Source organism: Podarcis melisellensis (genome assembly GCF_964234715.1).
Source record: "Podarcis melisellensis genome assembly, chromosome: 4".
Taxonomy (NCBI): Eukaryota; Metazoa; Chordata; class Lepidosauria; order Squamata; family Lacertidae; genus Podarcis; species Podarcis melisellensis.
This window is the reverse complement of record NC_138531.1, coordinates 97,335,492-97,351,291: the sequence shown is the minus strand read 5'-3', so window position 1 is coordinate 97,351,291 and position 15,800 is coordinate 97,335,492. Positions and strand designations below refer to the sequence as shown.

The following is a 15,800-nucleotide window of genomic DNA, read 5'->3' as shown; positions in this document are numbered from 1 at the left end:
GTCATCTAATCTTCCTTGCTGTATTATACTGTATTGTTTTAATTAGTGTTTTTATAGTTGTTTTGATTTTGTGTGGAGTGCCCTATCTGGGTGGATGGAGCAGCCAAGTAATTTCGTTGTCCCCGAGAGGGGGCAATGACAATAAAGATATTATTATTATTATTATTATTATTATTATTATTATTATTATTATTAAGATGGCAGGCAAACTCCTTTCTTTTCACTCAGGCCTTTGGTAATTAAGCTGCCTCCTAAAACGGGGTTCAACTTTTAATAGGATGGGCAGGAATCATCCTAATATTTTTGGGTGAGTGCTTTATACAGGCAATCTCAAGAGCGGTTTAACAATCAATCCCTTTTCCCTGGGAACTCTGCGGAATGGTACCTCTGCAGGGGTCTTCAAACAACTCTGACCTGCCTTAACAAACTACATCTCCCAGAATTCTTTGGGGGGGGGAGGAAGGCATGTCTGTTTAAAGCAGTATCACAGTGAAAGGAAGAACGTGATGCAGAAATCTTTCGCCCAGCGTGGGGCTCAAATTCACCACCCCAAGATTAAAGTCTCCCCCAGCTAAAGAATCATGGCAAGAAAAATTGACAGACTATGCAGAACTGGCAAAACTGACATATAAGCTACAAAGATCATAGAATCCTAGAGTTGGAAGAGACCACAAGGGCCATCGAGTCCAACCCCCTGCCAAGCAGGAAACACCATCAGAGCACTCCTGACATATGGTTGTCAAGCCTCTGCTTAAAGACCTCCAAAGAAGGAGACTCCACCACACTCCTTGGCAGCAAATTCCACTGTCAAACAGCTCTTACTGTCAGGAAGTTCTTCCTAATGTTGAGGTGGAATCTTCTTTCTTGTAGTTTGGATCCATTGCTCCATGTCCGCTTCTCTGGAGCAGCAGAAAACCACCTTTCTCCCTCCTCTATGTGACATCCTTTTATATATTTGAACATGGCTATCATATCACCCCTTAACCTCCTCTTCTTCAGGCTAAACATGCCCAGCTCCCTTAGCCGTTCCTCATAAGGCATCGTTTCCAGGCCTTTGACCATTTTGGTTGCCCTCCTCTGGACACGTTCCAGTTTGTCAGTGTCCTTCTTGAACTGTGGTGCCCAGAACTGGACACAGTACTCCAGGTGAGGTCTGACCAGAGCAGAATACAGTGGCACTATTACTTCCCTTGATCTAGATGCTATACTCCTATTGATGCAGCCCAGAATTGCTTTTTTAGCTGCCGCGTCACACTGATGGCTCATGTCAAGTTTGTGGTCAACCAAGACTCCTAGATCCTAGATAACTGTGACTTTAACGATGAATGGGAACCCTTTACAAAGTACAGTGGTACCTCGGGTTACAGATGCTTCAGGTTACAGACGCTTCAGGTTACAGACTCCGCTAACCCAGAAATAGTGCTTCAGGTTAAGAACTTTGCTTCAGGATGAGAACAGAAATCGTGCTCCGGCGGTGGGAGGCCCCGTTAGCTAAAGTGGTACCTCAGGTTAAGAACGGTTTCAGGTTAAGAACAGACCTCCAGAACGAATTAAGTTCTTAACCCGAGGTACCACTATATATGAAGACGCAACAAAGCGAACTGGACTCCTTGGCAGGTTTTGAATAAACACACACAAACTTTTTATTGATAATAATCAGCTAAATAGTTTGAAGATCTATACAACTTTGTAACATGCAGAAAACTGCTTTCTTAGAGAAACCAAAGACTGGAACTGAGGGAAGTCAGGGTGTGTACGGGGGGAGGAAAAATGGGGGATGGACAAGGAAGAAATGTTTTTGGATATGTCTTGTTTTAATTTTGAATAAAAAACCCTAAAAATAAATAAATTAAAAAAATTAAAGAGTCTCATGCTCTTAAATGTACGGTCTGTGAATGTGGCCTGTCCACCAACCGTGCCCAAATCCCATTTTTCAGCCTCCACGTCATCACAACAACAACGAAATCACAATGTGCAGCTAAGAAACTGCGATTGAACTCCACGTCCCAGTGAGCGGGCAGTCAAGCTGTGCTGAATTAAATGCCAATATGCTTTTAGAAAGGATAATAACCCCCTTGGTGGAAGAAGGAGAATGGTTCCCCGCCCCCCAGCAGGCCCCCTGCGGAGATCAGATGGCTCCTTCCCCCTTTCTCTGTGCCAAGAGGAGAAACCACCACCTCCAGCCAGCCTCTGGCGCACTTTAAATCACAGAGATACAGGCTGAAGGAAGGACAGGGGTTTCACATGCAAACAAACTTCTCTGCCTCAAGGAAGGAAGGAAAGCATGAGGCATGAGAAAACACAGGATTATCCCCATTCCAGATACCTATACAGTGGTAATAATAATAATAATAATAATAATAATAATAATAATAATAAATAATTTCTTTATACCCCGTCCACCTGGCTGGGTTTCCACAGCCACTCTGGGCGGCTTCCAACAAAACACTAAAATACAATAACCTATCAAACATTAAAAGCTTCCCTAGTACATTGGTTCTTAAACTTAATCCGTTCCGGAAGTCCGTTCCAAAACCAAAGCGTTCCAAAACCAAGGCGCACTTTCACATAGAAAGTAATGCAAAATGGATTACAGTGCTACCTCCGGTTACATACGCTTCAGGTTACAGACTCCGCTAACCCAGAAATATTACCTTGGGTTAAGAACTTTGCTTCAGGATGAGAACAGAAATTGTGCTCTGGTGGCGCAGCGGCAGCAGGAGGCCCCATTAGCTAAAGCGGTGCTTCAGGTTAAGAACGGACCTCCGGAACGAATTAAGTACTTAACCCGAGGTACCACTGTAATCCGTTGCAGACTTTTAAGAGCAACCCCTGAAACAGCAATTTAACCTGGATTTTACTATATAATGAGACCTTTGATCCATAAAATGAAAGCAATAAAGGATGTACTGCAGTCACACAATCAATCCATCAATCAATCAATCAATCAGTAGCCGAACTGGGTTCCACACAGTAACAAAAACAAAAAGAGCTGCAAAAACAAAAACGGAAAATAAATAGCAAAAACAGACCAACCTCAGAGTAACACTCAAAACAAGTGTGGCACTCAAAACGGAGTACGTTCAGCTTCTGAACAAAGTTCGCAAACCGGAACACCTACTTCCGGGTTTGCAGCGCTTGGGTTCCAAGTTGTTTGAGTACCAAGGCGTTTGAGAACCAAGGTGCCACTGTATTTTTTAAAAGCTGAATACCCACAAAGATGACAAAGAGCCCGCATCGATCCCTTTGCTGCAGCCAGATTTTCAAAATCCACCTTAACATTTATATCCTCTGCAGATTTGTCTCCCCCTCCTCACTGTCAGATTTTTTAAAACGTTTTGAGTCAGAAAAAAGTAACAAAAAAAAAGTTTTGAGACCAGAGGCCCTGAGTTTACTAAGGGTTCCCCAAAACCCTTTTGGTTGAAAAATTGGTCCTCTGCTCTAAATCAGAGCTTCCCAGAGTGTCTGAGCTCTGAGGTGCAGTAGCTACTTTAAAATAAAAATGCCCCTGTGCTGCAGTTTCTTGTTTGTTGATTTATTTCACTGCAGACAAAACCCGAGCCTGTTTTTAACAGCAACCTGACACAGAAATGTAGCACGTGGCAATTTTTCACCACTCTGGTCTTGTATGTGCAAACTTTCTTTTGCCGCAGTGATATGTCTGGTGCAGCACATACGAAGGGTCCAGTCTATATCCAAATATTTGTGACAGCGAAAAACACAGAAAGTTGCCTTCTGGCAAGCAAGCTAAATGTCTATGTAGCCCTGTGTTGTCTAAAAGATGTTGGATGTAGGGACACGGGTGGCGCTGTGGTCTAAACCACTGAGCCTCTTGGGCTGGCTGATCAGAAGGTTGGCGGTTCAAATCCCCGCAACAGGGTGAGCTCCTGCTGCTCTGACCCAGCTCCTGCCAACCTAGCAGTTCAAAAGCACACCAGTGCTAGTAGATAAATAGGTACCACTGTGGCGGGAAGGTAAACGGTGTTTCAGTGCGTTCTAGTTTCCGCCACAGTGTCCCGTTGTGCCAGAAGCGGTTTAGTCCTGCTGGCGACATGAGTCGGAAAGCTGTCTGTGGACAAACACCGGCTCCCTCGGCCAGAAAGTGCGATGAGCGCCGCAACCCCAGAGTCGCCTTTGACTAGACTTAACCGTCCAGTCACACTCCCTCCAAGCGAATGCATTTTTTTGCTTGGCTGGAAAATACATTGCAAAACATGGAGAACTGTGCGTTTTGAAAGATGTTTGTGCTTTGGTTCACCTAAAGGTAAAAGGACCCCTGACCATTAGGTCCAGTCGTGGCCGACTCTGGGGTTGTGGCGCACATCTCGCTTTACTGGCCGAGGGGAGCCGGCATACACGTCAAAGTGCAAGTAGATAAATAGGTACCACTCCGGCGGGAAGGTAAACAGCGTTTCCGTGCGCTGCTCTGGTTCGCCAGAAGCGGCTTAGTCCTGCTGGCCACATGACTCGGAAGCTGTACGCCGGCTCCCTCGGCCAGTAAAGCGAGATGAGCGCCGCAACCCCAGAGTCGGTCATGACTGGACCTAATGGTCAGGGGTCCCTTTACCTTTAGGCAAATATAAAACTTTAGGAGTGAGACACTAGTTGCCCTCCTCTCTGGGGCAGAAAACTTTCGGAAGAGAGATGGAGGGAGGTCTCTGATGGGTGAGTACTGTGACTTCCTACATGAAATCTAGGTTATCCAAGCTGATTGCAAACTTGCAAAATTACAACCACACAGGGCATGCAAATTCTACGGATGAACTCTGCAAGAAGTCCTTCCTTAGAATCATAGAGCTGGAAGGAACTAGTAGGCTCATCTGATTCAAGCCCTTGCAATGCAGGAATCTTTTGCCCAGCACGGGATTCAAACCCGCAACCCTGGGATTAAGCGTCTCATGCTCTGCCAGCGGAGCTATATGTACGTGTATATGCATATATGGAAACCTTACGTTCAATACGTGTGAACTTTATCTTAAATCCCCGTTTATTTTCACATTCCTCTGCGTTGTCGCAAGCCTGCTTTCGAAAAAGAAACCGTTCCTCTCTGTCGCACAAAAACAAAATACGAACCCGAGAAGAACTGCATTCCTTCCCACAAAAAGATACCCATATGCAGGAATGTCGAGATATTAAAGAGGGTTTTTTTTCTTTTTTAAATATATAATAATAATAATAATAATAATAATAATAATAATAATAAACCCTCTGTTTGCTTTTGCATGACAATGGGCAGAACATCAGAAACAACAGCAAATAAAAAAAATAAAAGTAATCAAATAAAACAGAGAGAAGGCCGTCTAAACCCCCTACAGAGGAGTTGAAAACTCTCCTCTTTTTTCATCCAATGTTCTAGGCACAAAATCGGCTACAGCCAGCCAACGGATTAACACTTTGCGGAGACCTTATATAGCAGTCCAGGGAACTATTGCTGGCAGCGTTCACACATGACAGCACCGAGTCCAGCACCACGTGGCTCCCCTCTCTTTGGGCGCAAGCAAACTCCCGGGCCTTCCTGGCTGACGCTCATAGAGCGCAGCCGAGCTGGCAAAACCGTCCTGCGACTGGGCTGGAGGTGGGAGAAACTCAGTGGCTGAATGAATGCCTTCCCCCCCCCCGCAATTGCGGGAGAAGCTTCACTCATCCAAAACCAGCCCGTCAGAGGAAAAAGCCAGCCTGCAACTTTAAACGCAAGTGGATCACAAAATCAAAGAACTGCAGGGCTGGAAGGGACTCTGAACATCATCCAGGAATATCCAGGAATATGCAGCTAGCTGCCCCACACGGGTATCGAACCTGCAACCTTTCGTTCTTTTGTGCAGAAGAGCGTTCAAACCACACCGTTTCCCTACCCAGATTCAGCTACAGGCACACAGAAAGCTGTCTTGTAATAATAATAATTACAGTAAAAACGTAATAGGGGGGGAAACCAATTTAAAATACGGGTTAAAATGCAATTTAAAATGCAGCCTCGTTTTAAAAGTAGCCGATAGATCAAAACCATAAGGGGAGGGAAACATAAGGGTCAGACTGAGTCCAAACCAAAGGCCAGGCGGAACAGCTCTGTCTTGCAGGCCCTGCGGAAAGATGTCAAGTCCTCTAGGGCCCTGGTCTCTTGTGACAGTGTTCCACCAAGTCGGGGCCAGAGCTGAAAAGGCTCTGGCCCTAGTTGAGACCAACCTAACCACCTTGAGACTTAGGACCTCCGAAATGTTGTCATTTGTGGACCTTACTGAGTCAGATGCTTTGTCCATCTAAATCAGTATTGTCTGCACTGGTCGGCAGCAGCTCTCCAGGGCTTCAGGCCTGTGTTCGAAATCCCCCAGGTGGCAGGAGCATTTGGCGACTGGCATGGGTCCACTTGCGACCACGTGGAGATCTCTGGGCGCCAGGTTGGCCGACTGACATCTCCGCCTGGCTGTCCCCCTCCAACTTTCTTAAGCAGGTCAGCAGAAGGGCTTACATACTGCATTTATACCTCACCTTTTTCTCCATGGTTCTACATGGTTCACCCCCCCCTCAATTAATCCCCACGACAACCCTGCGAGTGAGCTTCATGACTTGAGTGAGAATTTGAACCCGGACCCACTACACAATTCTGGCTCCCTAGAGTCCTTCCACTAGGGGGCAGCTCTATAAATTAAGTCAGTAAATAAACATGGGCCAAGCCCAACATCACTGAGAGAAGGACCTGAAATATTTCCCAAGAAACTTGCATTTGTTTTATCCTGGATTGTTTTAGTTGCTGTTCTGATGTGTTGCAAACCACTTCTGATATTTTTTTTCTTTAAAATATAAAGTGGTATGGAAATGAAATTAACAACAGCAACAACAACAACATCCCACTTGACCTTAACCTTAGTTTAAGGCACCACGTGGCAATTCACTTATATACAGTCACACCTCGGGTTACAGACGCGTCGGATTGTGCGATTTCAGGTTGCACACCGTGCCGAACCTGGAAGTACTGGAATGGGTTACTTCTGGGTTTCGGCGCTTGCACATGCGCAGAAATGCTAAATCATGCTTTGCGCATGCACAAAAGCGCCAAATCACGCTTTGCACATGCGCAGACCTCGGGTTAAGAACTTAATTCATTCAGGAGGTCTGTACTTAACCTGAAACTGTTCTTAACCTGAGGTACCACTTTAGCTAATGGGGCCTCCCGCTGCCGCCATGCGATTTCTGTTCTTATCCAGAAGCAAAGTTCTTAACCCGAAATACGATTTTTGGCTTAGCAGAGTCTGTAACCTGAAGCGTCTGTAACCTGAAGCGTCTGTAACCCGAGCTACCACTGCATCTGAATTTCTAACATTGATTCCTAGTCCTTCCCTGGGAAATTGAACCCGCAACCTCCAGGAATGATATAAGGCAAGGAAGAGAACGGTTCTCTGGACCTATGAGCACATGTGCAAGCCGGAGAAAAGTGTCCTGGGCACACAGACACCACAAGTCAGCAAATATCGCAAGGCTGTCCTACTGGGTGCACAGTTCCAACGCTTCACTAGGAACTGGGTTTCCCAGAAGGAAAGCTAAGCTCTTTGGACGGAGCTGGGCCTGTGCTTCCTCTAGGAACCTCTTATGCCAACATCAAACCTCTCAAGATCTTCACCACCACCAGTCCTAAGCATGTCAACCGAACACGGAGGAATAAATTGCTTACTCCTCAACCAGGAATTTTGGGAGAGACGGTGGGCTGCAGCCTTACACCATAAAACACTGCTATTGGTGCAGCCGTCTCGGGTCAACTTGTGCATGAGGGCTAGGAATGATTTTATAAGTCTTTGTTTCTCAATTTGATCCTTTTACACTAAGGTTACCAGATGTCCCCGTTTCCCAGGGACAGCCCCCAGATTTACAAATCAGTCCCCTGACAAAATCCATCTATTTAATAGGAAGTTGAAAAAATTCATTGAAAGAAATCTGGTAACTTTATTTTACACGGCTTTTTACGTACCGTGGCATTTTATGCACCGTGACTTGGCGTTATTTTTTATTTATCAAAGTTTGGTAATCATTGCAATGGTTAAGAGTGGATTTCTGTTATTATTTGCTGGCGTTTTGTGAATTTTATTGTGTACTGTTATATTCAAACAGATTGTTGGACGCCACTTGATGTTCAGTCATTCATTCTAAAGTTATGTTTCACTACGACTTTTCGTATAGGATCAGATCGTTACAAGGGGCGTGCGTACAAATTAAAAGTGAACTGAAAAATGAAATAACAGATGGACAGCGGCACTGACCCGCCAGATCCCAGATGCACATCGCATTTCCACACAACAGCTTTCTCTCCAGAACCAACCATCTCCATGCAACGTTTGCAAGGAGGCTGGGATCCTTTCCCAAAACGTTCCACTGACAACCAATTCTGTGGTGCCAATCATCTCTACCAGGACGCCAGTTTCCAGCACGGCACGTTGCATTTACAGCGGCACCAAAGCTCAGCCACGCTCAAAAGCAGGTGGGGACTCCCAAACCCAAGCCACTCAAGATTTAACAACTCCATCTGCAAAGGTGGAATCCTCCCGCCAAACAAAAAAAGTCAGAATGAGAGATTTTAGCCCCTACCGAATTAAAATATCTTACAACTCACCACTTGCGGCTTGCTCCTGGCCAGGCCGACGCCCGGCTCCTCATGATGCTTCGGGCACCTGGGCAGTTTGGGCTCAGACGTGGTTGGCGTGGCGGGCGAGGATCTGGGCATATCCACCGAGCCGGCAGAGGGCAGCTCACTGAGGGCCAAGATGTAGTGTTTAGTGACATCTTCCAACGAAGGGGTTTGGAGGACTGGGTAGGGCTTCGCGAGCAGGCGAGGGAGGTCCGGTGTGGCCCCGTGGACGTTCTGGCTCAAGGGAGGGGGGGTGTTGGCGCCCGCGATGGGGATGAAGGTGGCGGGCTCGCTGGCGTGGCGGGTGTGCTTGGAGGGCGGCCTGGCTCTCCCCAGAGCGGAAGGGACGACGGAGGGGGGCAGATCGGGCTCTTCGGCACGGCCCTCCTGAGAGCTGGCCCTGTTGCTGCGCTTCTTCGAGCTTCGGCGGGCGATCCTGGGCGACAACACCTCGGCCAGCTTCGGGTCAAAGCCGTAGCTCGGAGCCACGTCGGCCGCGTCGCCCTCTGGAGCCGCCGGCAAGATGTGCTCGGACTGGGAGTACAGTTTCCCCCCGTCGGCCTCCCTCACCTGGTCCGACAGGATGGGCTCGCTGCTGGACGGAGGCATGCTCTGGTCCATCTCACTGATGGGCTCCCCGGGGCCATCGAAGCCAGCGCCGGACAGCTCTCCGCGGCGGCTGGGGTCGCTGAACGACTTCTTCTTGATGGTTTTCCCGTTGCCCTTCTCATCGATCACTTTGTCCAGGGCGCCGGGCTGGCTGACGATATTCTGGATCACAGTGCTGTAGTCTTTGACGCCTTCGCTGCAGACCGACAAGTCGCTGGCGGCGCTGGCGGCACACTCAGAGAGAGCGACGGCAGAGGCCTCCGGCATCCCCGACTTGGAGCTCAGCGACCCCAGGAGGTTACTGTCCATGGAGAAGTTATTTGCGTCGTCCGTGAGGGAGGACCTCCTGTGCGGCATGGGGTCGCTCAAAGACCGGTAGGCCTCGCCGTTGGAGTCGCCGTTGCTCCCGCTGCTGGACTCGGAGGTGCCGTTCCCCACCGACGGGAACTTCCTACGCCGCCGGAGAGCACTGGGCGTAGAAGGTGCTTCCAGCGCTGTCTTGGCGTTGGGAAGGGCCTCTTCGGTGGCACCCAACTTCTCGTTGTTTGCTTTGGCTGTGTGGTTTGGAAAGCTCACAGCGGACAGGCTGCCTTCGCTTCCTCTTTGGTGCTTCCAGGCCACAACCGACGGGTTAAGGTAACTGTACGCAGGGCCTGTTTCGGGCTCGGTTACGATGCCTTCGTCCGTCATGCTGGATTCAGGACCCGAGAGTTCCTCCAGAGACTTCCCACCGGACAGGTTCCCTTCGGAGTCCGCCTTCCGCAAGCCCTGCCCACGGCGTTCTTCCGCAGCTCCCTCCTTCCACGTTTCCAAATCCTCTCCTTCGCCTTCCGTGCTTCCGGCGTCCTTTTGGTCCAGACCAAAATTGTAATCGTGCTGGGAGCCGATCTTGCTTATCTTCTCGAAGACCTGCCTAGCTTCTTGGATGTACTGGTCTTGGATGACGACTGGCAACTCGCCGTCCTCGCCGCCTCGGCCAATTCCTCGGCCGCAAACGGCATCTTGGTCGCCAGCGTTGGTGAGGAGGAGCTCAGAGGAGCTCTGCTTCATCGCGCTCTGGTGGAAGAGCCTGCGGGGAACGGGTTTGTCCGAATAGGTGAAAGACTTGGCCCGCCTCAGGGTTGCTGTGAGGTCTTTCAGAGTCGGCCGGCTGCCGCCCGGTGCCCAGCGGTTTGGCGGCTGAGCCTCACTTTGGGTTCTACCTACCAGCTGCTGTCCAGCCAGGCCATACTGGTAACTTCTGCACCTGCCGCCACCAAAGGCCTCTTCCTCCTCCTCCTCAAGTTGGCTGGCCCTGCCGTCCTTCCTGCTGGCCTTCAGATCCGAGAGATCCGACTTGAGGAAGCTGAGCAGCGCCAGCGTCTCGGTCGCAATATCTGGGTTCGACATGGACTTCCTGTTCCTGGACTTCTCCGCTGCCTCCAGGCCGACGCCACGCAGGTTCTCGTACGGAGGGAAGTCCTGCTTGGCTCGGACAATCCCCAAGGGGAACTTGGGGCGGGCGCGGACCTGAGCCTGCAGCCGAGTCAGGCTGTCGCTTTGGTTGAAGCTCGGGGAGCGGAACAGGCCCGGACCCCCTTGCGAGCCCCTGCCTTGGCCAGGCCAGGAGGCCCCAAAATGGTCCTCCTCTTTCAGCGTCTCGGTGCTGGAATACCTGCTGCTGCTTCGCGACCCGCAGGGACTTGGGGAGAAAGGGGGGATGTTCACTTTGGAGACTCGGGAGACGAGTGGGAGAGTGGGCGCCGAGGAAAGGGGCCCGTGGGTGCCGAGCAGGGAGCTGTTGCCGCTGCCGCCACCTTCCAGCAGGCCTCGACCCAAGATGGGGCCCTCGCCTGCAGCTTTGGCCTCGCCCAGCAAGCTGGCACTGGCTGAGGCCTTGACCTCGGGAGACGGCCTAGTCCTTTCCTCAGCGGGCAGGGAGAGAGTCTGCGCCAGGTCCTCCTGGGCCTTGAGGTACCACGCCATCCCCGCCACCAGCCCATCGCTGCCCGAGGCCTGTTCTTGGGGCAAGGGGTCCTTCTTTTTCTTCCGGAGGGAGCGCTTCCTGGGGGCGGCCAGGCGGTTCTCCTCCTCGCTCCCCGAGGACCTCTCGTGGGGAGATCCGTGCCAGCCGTTGCCGCCAGGGGGGGAGCAGGCAGCCGGCTGGGGGGCCCCCTTGGGCCTGGCCATCAGCTCCTCCTCGCTGCTGGAAATCTCCCCTGGCCTGAAGTTGCTGCTTCCACCTTCGCCCAGGAGAAGGACGGCTGGAGAGGAGGAGGAGGAAGAAGAGGAAGATGAGGAGGCAGCTGGCAGCAGCGTCCAACTATGCCAGGAATGTAAACTCTCCCGAAGTTGCTGCGGCGGCTGCTGCGGCAACTTCTCCGCCTCGATCCGGGGGGCGCCCCCGGCGGGCAGGCGGTGGGTCCGAAAGGGGATGCAGCTGCGCGGGGGAGGCGTCGGGGGGGCCTCCCGGCGCTGCTCCGCGACGCGGGGCCTCTCTTCCTCCCTGCGCCCGGGCGCCGCCCCATCGGGCAGGAGGCGGGGGGCGCCGTCCATGCTGCCCGGCAGGTGCCCCAGCTCCCCGGCTTGGTCTTGGGGGGCGCGCGGTGCCGCGCCTTCCTCGCCGGCGTCGCCTCGGGGGCCTCCCTGCTGTTGCCGTCGAAAGCCGTCTCCGAAAAGTTTGCGCATCTCGGTCACGCTGGGCCAGTCGAGCGACGCGTCTCCGCCTTTGGGGGGCTCGCTCAGTCCTTTCCCCCGAGGTGGAGGCGGAGGAGGCGGCTGCTCGGCGGCGGCGGCGGCTGCCGGCGTCTCATCGGCGGGCCGAGCCGCCTGGTCTTCCCTGGCCCCGGCGCAGGTGGAGGAGCCTCCTCTCCCCGCGCCCGGCTCGCTCTGGGGCGCGCAGAAGCGCCGCGAAAGTTGGCGCACCGACGGCGACAGGCTCCGCAGGGCTCGGCCGCCCGGCAGCGGCGTCGGAGGAGCAGGATCCGGCCCGGGAGACGGCGAGGAAGACGAGAGCTTGGCGACGCTGCGGGAGACGCTGAACGAAGCAGCTCGGCTGGGCGATCGCCGTCCGATGGGCTGTGCTGGCGACGGCGGCGGCTGCTGCGCCCTGGCGCTTGGAGGCTGACCCTGGCACGGCTGGGCGCCCGGGCGCGCCGCCGCCTCCCGCTCCCCCCGGGGGCCGCCGATGCCGCCGCCTCCTCCGGCCCGCTCCTCGGGCCCGATCCACCTCTCGAGGCGCTTGCACGAGGCGCTCCGGGAAAGGGGGCTTCTCCTCCCGGCCTCCCCCTCCGCCATTGTTTTTACGCGCCCAGCTTTCCAAAGCCACCCCCGGAATCGCCCCTTTCCTGGGTCTCCCTCTCTCTAAACCGTCCGGGGCACCGCGCCGGCGCCCATCCGCGCTTCCTTTCCGCCGTGCAAAGAAAGTGGGGGCGGCCTTTTTTTGGGGGGGGGGGTTGGAAGCGGCAGAGAGAGAAAGAGAGAAGCAGATCTTGCAGCAACCAAACTTCCAGGCAAGTTCGCACAGCTTTGCAGTTCAGTTTTAAGCGGGGCGGGTGGACGGCTGCAGCAGCAGCAGCCCGCGCTGGATTTTGCAACAATGCAAAAATAAGGGGGAGGAAGGGGGATCGCAGCCTTGCAGATTCGCTTGTTCCTTTGGCTCGATCCAGGCTCCCGTTTCCCCACCACCCGCGATCCGGACTTCTGGTTCTTTTCCTTCCCAGAAGAAGAAAGAAGATCCCGGCGGCTGGAGAAGCGGAAGGCAAGCCGAGGGTGATGGTTGCGACGCCAAACTTTCAGGCCCAGGAATCCGGCCGGCCCGTCGGATTTAACGGGAGAGCCCCCCGCCGCATCTCAGTGCAAAGAAGAAGAAAAAGCACCCTTCCAAGTATGCGCAGGAATTCTCCGGGGTTGGGGGGTCGGGGGGGCCCTTCTCGCCATCGTGCATTTTTTAAAAAAATAAAATAATTTACAAAAAAGTAATTTTAAAAAATGGTTGCAGGAGCCCCCGGCGGCGTTGCAAACGGCATCCCGTCTTACTCTCTCCAGCCGTTTGTTTGTTGTGTTTATTTTTGCGTGGTTCTTTTTTCCCCTCTGCCTTTTTTTTTTTTAGCATTTCACATAAACTTTCCCCCTCAAGAGGCGTGGTTTCTTTTCTTCCTTTCTTTTAAAAAAAGGAAGAAGAAAAGGGGGATGGTCTTTTGCAAAGCAAAGTCTCTGGGAACATTTCTTGTGCAATTAAAAAGGGAGAGAGGAGGAGGAGGAGGAAACGAGGAGTCACCCCCCCCTTTGTCTCTTCGGAAGGGATATTATATTTCGACTTCCAGGTCTTGCAGCCGCGGGACCCTGAAACCTTCAGGAACAGGCCTCGCAAACGCCATCCTGTGCAAGGCTTGGTTCTAGGGGCATAGGATCGGGTTGTGCCAAAGCGTTGCGCTGCGAGAGTCGGTTCTGCAAACAAGCGCCCTTGAAGGCAGCTCGCTAGGCGCAGGAGGATCGTAAAAACTGCTTGCTGGATCCGACCCCAGGACTTATCTAAGCCAGCATCTGGCTTCCCACAGTGTCCCGCCAGACGCTTCAAGGAACAAAGCCTGGAAGCGATTGCTCCCTCTACGATTGCTTCCCAGCAAACTGATACTCAGAGGTAGACTGCTCCTGCACAGGGAGCTCCTCTGTAGCAATAGCCGTGACAAAAAGCCATTGGTGGGCCTGACCTCCATGGATGCGCTGGAGGTGCACTCCAGCGGGAGCATCTCCTGCACCGAGTTGCCCCAAAAGCGAATCTCCAGCTGGGTTATGCCTTGGAGTTTTGTCAGTTCCCATTTCACTGTTTAGAGGATGTGGCTTTCCGATCTGGGCCAAATCGGAGCTCTTCCTTTCCAAAGCTCCCTCCGTTTTTGAGGTAGCAAGTCAGGAATGGAAAGAGTGTGATCTTTGCTCCCTCGGCTGAAGTCGGTTCCAAAATTCCCATTGACTTTAATGGGCTAGGATTGCAGCCAAATATTTTAATAGTGTTGTTGCTTTTAACTCGTAAGGCCTGGGAAAGCCCGTTTCCTCTGGAAGCGATTTGGGCACCATCTACCGATTAAACACTAGCAACTGTGCAGCTGTCTTCACTTTTGTGCATATACCTATGTGTGTGTGTGTGTGTGTGTGTGTGTATACACACACACACACACATACATACATGTTTGCTATCTTCCCTGCCTTTCTGGGGTAGGATATAAATAGACCCATTTCACAGATAGGAATTGAGAGTGAAATAAAACGTTTTGCCGTGTTAGGGAATCCTTTGGCCGAACAAGTGTTTGAATCCAGATCTAAATGCAAACTTTCAGCTGGTGTTTCGGGAAGGAGCAAATGAGAGCACTGGGTGTACTTTTAAGAAATGCGGTTTATTAATTTTACTGTTTTTAAAGAAATCGGTTCTCTTTTTGGGCTTGCTGTATTTCGAAGAGCGGAACCGAGGACGCGAGGATGGCCGTTCAAAGCAAATAGATGCAATTGGTCTCAAAAATTACCCCTGAAAAAGAGGACATGTTCTGGGGGAGAAAGGGGACACATGGCAACCCTATTTGAATACAATGACTCTGCTCTATGGCATCCCTGCTTATCTTTCATTGAAGACACACTTTCAAACATTAGCTTTCAAGTGGTGCGCAAGGCTGCAAGTCAAATAAAAATGGACTTTTCATCAAGCATAAATGAGAAGGTACAGTTGTAGAGGTGCATTCTGGAAAAGCTTCACCTGTTGGTTTCTGCCTGTTGTATGGGCATTTTTAAAAATTAAATAAAATTAGAGCACTGTTGCTCATTAAAAAACACTTTTGCACCCACAGGAGTGAGCTATGTGTCGAAGACAGACCAGTTAAACAGTGGGTGCATTTTCTTGCAAGCACATGTCACTTTTGAAGCACCCTCAAAGCACATTCTTTCCCTCAAAGAATTCTGGGAGCTGTACGCCTTGCAGAACTACAGTTCCCAGAAGCCCCTTCTCAAACTACAATACCCAAAATTCTTTGGATGGGTGTATGTGAACTGTGTCTTAAATGTGTATAGTGCGTATGTCGTCTCGTCTCAGAGCAACCCCATGTTGCCCCCTCCAGACGCCATGATGGGAGTTGCAGTCCCAAGTAAGGCATTTATTGCATTTATATCCCCTCTTTTTCTCTCTCGAAGGAGCTCAAAGTCGGCACACGTGGTCCTTTGTCCCCCTCCTAATTTAATCTCTGCAACATCCCTGTGAGGTAGAATAGGCTAAGAGGCAAAGGTTTGCCCAGGGGGAGCATTGCCACGGACAAATGGGGATTTGAACCCTGCTCTCTCCCAGATCCTTGTCTGACGCTCTGACCACTACACCATACTGCCTCTCATCCCTCAATACCTGGAGGACTCCAGGTTTGCGAAGGCAGCTCCAATGAATTCACTTATCTGAAATAAATCTATATCGTTCTCCTTTGCATCACGTTCCCCTCCCTCTATTGTACTTCCTGCACCAGATTAAAGGCTGTAAACTATGTTGGGCCATGTTTGGCTGCAGGGGCTGATGGAAGTCGGGAGTCCGTCAGCGTCTGTAAGAACACAGGCTGCCTGCCTGGGGTAG

At 51.6% G+C, this 15,800-nt stretch overlaps 1 protein-coding gene and 1 long non-coding RNA gene across 2 annotated transcripts in view; both read right to left on the bottom strand.

Annotated features, from left to right (window-relative positions):
- The window catches only part of ARHGEF17 (Rho guanine nucleotide exchange factor 17), a 174,287-nt gene extending 161,643 nt beyond the window's left edge, over positions 1-12,644 (bottom strand). Inside the window, exon 1 of the mRNA XM_081909509.1 lies at positions 8,597-12,644. Coding sequence (XP_081765635.1) covers positions 8,597-12,496 — 3,900 coding nt within the window. The 5' untranslated portion in view covers positions 12,497-12,644. The remainder of the gene's footprint in view (positions 1-8,596) is intronic.
- A 761-nt stretch (positions 12,645-13,405) lies between these two features.
- Positions 13,406-14,599, bottom strand: LOC309369408. Its single transcript, XR_014168103.1, has 2 exons — positions 14,369-14,599; positions 13,406-14,328 (listed from the first exon to the last, which is right to left on the bottom strand). It is a non-coding gene; the product is annotated as an uncharacterized lncRNA (long non-coding RNA).
- Positions 14,600-15,800: the final 1,201 nt, after the last annotated feature.